The 4,691-nt window shown below is 33.6% G+C and overlaps 1 protein-coding gene across 1 annotated transcript; it reads left to right on the forward strand.

Moving 5' to 3' along the window:
• The first annotated feature begins 258 nt into the window (after window positions 1-258).
• Window positions 259-2,699, forward strand: LOC145042720 (palmitoyl-monogalactosyldiacylglycerol delta-7 desaturase, chloroplastic-like). Its single transcript, XM_078991192.1, has 5 exons — window positions 259-648; window positions 728-868; window positions 1,054-1,194; window positions 2,029-2,135; window positions 2,210-2,699. The coding sequence occupies exons 1-5, from the start codon at window positions 295-297 to the stop codon at window positions 2,424-2,426; spliced, it is 960 nt and encodes a 319-aa protein (XP_078847318.1). The 5' UTR covers window positions 259-294; the 3' UTR covers window positions 2,427-2,699.
• The last annotated feature ends 1,992 nt before the right edge of the window (window positions 2,700-4,691 follow it).

Below are 4,691 nucleotides of genomic sequence, written 5' to 3' on the forward strand. Positions count from 1 at the left end.
CATTCATTAATCATCATGATTCGTGAGTTTAGTTTTTAATTCACAGATTTAGATTTACCCTTTATTAAATCATACTCGATTTCCCACTACCATTTCCACAATATTCCACACGAGGGTATTTGTGTACATTCACATCCTTAACTAACATTAACAAGGTGCTCTTCGTAAAAAACTATTACTCAGGGGTGATAAACTAATTTCATATTTATTTAACTAACCCCACTTGAACCCTAAAATTCCGCTATATATACCCACGAGAACCGCACAAACTACTTACCGCAATATAACAACAATATGAGAAACTTATTGGTGTCAGTCGCCGACTCCGACGGTGGAAAGCAATCGGTTAGCCGGAAAATACCATTTTCCGACGTAGTAATCACAGGCACCAGAAACAACTTTTGGGGTCGAAAGTGGCGGACGATTGACATCCAGGTGGCGTTATGGGTTACTTTTGTTCATGTTCTTGCACTCTTTGCACCTTTTACGTTCACCTGGGATGCGTTTTCCGTCGCATTCATTGGTTACTTGTTAACCGGACTTGTGGGCATAACTCTCTCTTATCACCGGCTTCTAGCCCACCATAGTCTCAGACTTCCAAAATGGCTCGAGTACACATGTGTTTATTTCGGGGTCCTAGCCGCTCAGGTTAGTCATTGGTTCAATCATTTATATATTATATAATAATAATCTTTAATTTTATTCGAGTATATATATATTCATGCAGAGAGATCCGATATTTTGGGTGAGCATGCATAGATATCATCACCAGTTTGTCGATTCGAATAAAGATACACATTCACCCATTAATGGGTTCTGGTTTAGTCATATGGGCTGGCTTTTTGACAGCGGATACATTCTTGAAAAGGTATTCCATGATCAATATTCCCATTTGATCCCTTTATTGATCCTTTAATTATTTAATCTTTACTTTATGATTAAGCATTTGTATATATATATTGTTGTTACCGTTTTGTAATCGAATCTCACGTGCTATGAGATTTAAAAAGTCGTATAATTATATTATAATGTTTTTTTGTTTGTTTAATGCAGTATAAGGAACGGAAAAATGTAGAAGATTTAAAAAAACAGCCGTTCTATATGTTTATACGAAAAACGTACATGTGGCATATAATAGGATGCGGGGCTGTCTTGTATGCTTGGGGTGGCTTTCCGTACTTCGTTTGGGGCTTGGTATAATAATCTTATTCATATTCGAGTTTTAGATTCTGCATACGTCATTGATTTATGATATATCTCATTTGAATAAGTCTTTTTTGTAACTTATCTTTTATATATAATTTTAATAACCGATACAAAAGGACAGGTTTAGTTGAAAGAGACCACATGCACATATTCAACAAGTGGGTTGAAACTGTGCAATGGGACAAGTTAAAGGCATTACAATATGTTAACACTTCTTTTTCATACATTTTTTATTTTTATATATGATACATTTTGGTTTTTAGTATATACGTGACCCTTTTGGAGGTCGGTATAATAAAAAATTGATTTCTTTATAGGGGAATGGATCAAAATTGGTAACTTTGTATGATTTTGCCAAAACTAGCCTATACGAGAACAATGGTGACGCGACTGCAAAGTTTGACTACGATACTTAATGTATCAAAGTTTTTTTTTTTTTTTTTTCTTTTTAACTTATAAAGACACTACGATAAATTTTTTTATTGTTTATTTTAGGCTACATAACGATCAAGGATATACATGATATTCACCTGCATGTAGACCCCTTCGCGACAATGATTATGTTTTGTATACATTTTAAAATATTTGAATAAGTAGATATATGCTTTTGCATTTGTATTTATATGGATTAATTATATGTTGCTTTTGCATTTGTAGTTGTATGAGAAAGTATCTCAAATTTGATTGATGATTTTTGGTAGACAGTTTGGTTTTAAACAGAAATTGACAAAAATATAACTATAGGAAAATCATATGTATCAATTGTGTTTAATATGACATAAAATTCATTTAATTTTTAATATTTATGCATGATGTATACAGGGTGTTAGAACCATATGGGTTTATCATCTCACATTTCTGGTGAATTCTGCTTGTCACATTTGGGGAAACCAAGTTTGGAACACCGGTGATCTCTCCAGAAACAACTGGTATGTATCTCAAATGTCTTAATGTAATAAGTATAATAAACATTAGCGTAATCGATTGTCCAAATATCATGAAGGTGGGTGGCAGTGCTTACTTTTGGAGAAGGATGGCATAATAATCATCATGCATTTGAGAATTCAGCTCGACATGGATTAGAATGGTGGCAACTAGATGTTTCTTGGTATATCATACGATTTCTTGAAATCATAGGATTGGCAACCAATGTCAAAGTGCCTACTGAAGCCCAAAAGCTCAAAAAATCAATTTTCACTTCTGATAATACATTCAAATGATTAATCATGTTGCTCGCCACACGAATTATACCGTAAACAACATAAACATTAGGATATGATCAGATTATACGTATTAATACATGTATAATATGTTTTTTTGTTTGATCACGGCGTATTTCGTTGACACGAAAGGCCTTAGTTTATGTTTTGCTAATATTTGTTTCAAATAAATATGTAATTTGTAATTTCGAGATATCTTGTATCTTATAAGTCAGACAATAAGCTCATTTTGTTTGTATTGCTTATTTTATCAAGCTCATTTTGTTTGTATTGCTTATTTTATCTAAAGTAAATTACTGAAATCGTCCCTATGCTTTGGTTAAAATTTCATGTTTGGTCCCTAAATTTTCTTTTGCACTCGGATAGTCCATATGGTTTGATTTTGTTGCGTTTTTTGTCATTTACATACATAAAATTAGGGACCAAACTCACAATTTTGACTAAACCATAGGGAGGAAAATCGCAACGAAATCAAACCATAGAGAGGATCTGAGTGCAAAAAAAGGTTAAGGACCAAATGTGAAATTTTGACCAAACCATAGAGACGCTAACTCTTTTATCTAGTATTTCTTGTTCGATCAATAAAGATTCCAGTTATTAATGCTTTATTATCTGATTGTGTCTTAGAAATGTCAAAATGTTTTATATTTATGATGTGAACACTTTATTTTTTGTCGAACTTATCAGAATTGTCCATTGAAAAATCGAAATGATTATTTTATGCTACATTTTTCGTTTATCTAAATCTAATTATGTTGGTCATAAGGTTCTGCACAATGCTTTCATTTAAAGTAAACTAGTTATAAGACAATTGCAAAAACGATCCTTGTGGTATGCATATTTTTTGGGTTTTAGTCCAAACCCCGACTTTTTTGGTTTCGTAGTTATTTTAAGCTAGTTTCATTGCGGATTTGGTCAATCGATAAACTGAAATGACTTTAATACACTTGGGGTATTTATTTTACATTTTTCTTTCATTTTTCTAAAATTTAATAGTTATTTATTTATTTTAATAATAAAAAAGAGGGGCCCACCTCTGTGTGTGTGTGTGTGTGTGTGCAAATACAAACGAAAGAACACATATTCATATTCATGAACATAGACTCAAGAACACATACACACTTCAACTACCGTCCGCCACTACCACCGTGTCCTTCACCTCCTTTCCCTGTAAATTGATTTTTCTGGTAACCTCCACCATCTCCTTCTTCTCCACACACACAAAATCAAATCTGATGAATGCTTTTAGGATGAACACCTTCAAGAAGAGAAAATCAGATCGAGTGCATGGGTCTCCGATCTCCTCCTCAGATTACGAGCTCCTCCTGTTAAAGCAAGCCCTAACGTCGCCGCCTGCTAGGTCTTCTCTTTTAGCAGAGGCGAGCTCAAGGAGATGATGACTTTCAGATCTAAGGACCTCGTTTTCAGACCCGAGTATCTCGTTTGCAGATCTGGTAGCGGTGACGAGCTTAAGGTTTTCTTCTTCTCCAGTGGTGGTGTATGAAGATGGTGGCGATATGGATGGATATACTTAAACATCAATCAACCATGGTGGCGATCGATTCTCAATCAAACTACCATTTCCACTTCTCTCCTAGATCTATCTATAAGAAAATGTAGATAGAATGGTGCACTAATTCAATTTTCTTAATTTCCTAGAATTGAGAGAGAAAGGGGGTAGGGGAGACCGAGATCAAGATCAAAGGTTCAGTAAGCTTGATAATTAGAATCTTTGCCTGATTGTCTTCACATCAAACTCACTCACACTGTTACATACACATACTTGAGTTGCAGGTTTTTGGTGTACCCTATGAGTTTGAGATATTTGGTTTTAATTTTTGATGCATACTCGATTTGCCTACTGGGTTCATCCTAATGACATGATTTTGAAGTGTGTGAGTTAATCTATGTTGTATGAATTGAGTGTTTGAGAGGTGAGAAATCAAATTTATGATGCTAGGAACGATTATTTTCAAAAATGAAATCAGATGCTTGTTGTTGATGGACATGATTCTAGATATCTTTTTGGTTTTAGTTTGATTCTTTCTTGAAGACCGAAAAGATTAGAAGGAGTGAATATTTCTTAGTTTATTTTTAATTTCTTGTTTTGTGAAAAGGACAAGAGAGAGAGAGAGAGAGAGAGAGAGAAAGAGAGAGCCCTTTTATTTTTTAATTATTAAAATGAATAAATAATTATTAAAACTTAAAAAAAAATGAATTTAGAAATCGAAAATAAATTCCCAAGGGTATTAAAGTCATTTTAGT

The sequence above is a fragment of the Lactuca saligna genome, chromosome 4, assembly GCF_052625555.1.
Source record: "Lactuca saligna cultivar CGN05327 chromosome 4, ASM5262555v1, whole genome shotgun sequence".
NCBI lineage: Eukaryota > Viridiplantae > Streptophyta > Magnoliopsida > Asterales > Asteraceae > Lactuca > Lactuca saligna.

What these genes read in the sequence shown, in the direction of transcription:
- LOC145042720 (XM_078991192.1), top strand. Translation starts at nt 295, where the DNA reads ATGAGAAACTTATTGGTGTCAGTCGCCGACTCCGACGGTGGAAAGCAA. An exon ending in GCGGATACATTCTTGAAAAG is followed by an intron (nt 869 to 1,053) that starts GTATTCCATGAT and finishes TGTTTAATGCAG; the next exon opens with TATAAGGAACGGAAAAATGT. An exon ending in CGTACTTCGTTTGGGGCTTG is followed by an intron (nt 1,195 to 2,028) that starts GTATAATAATCT and finishes TGATGTATACAG; the next exon opens with GGTGTTAGAACCATATGGGT.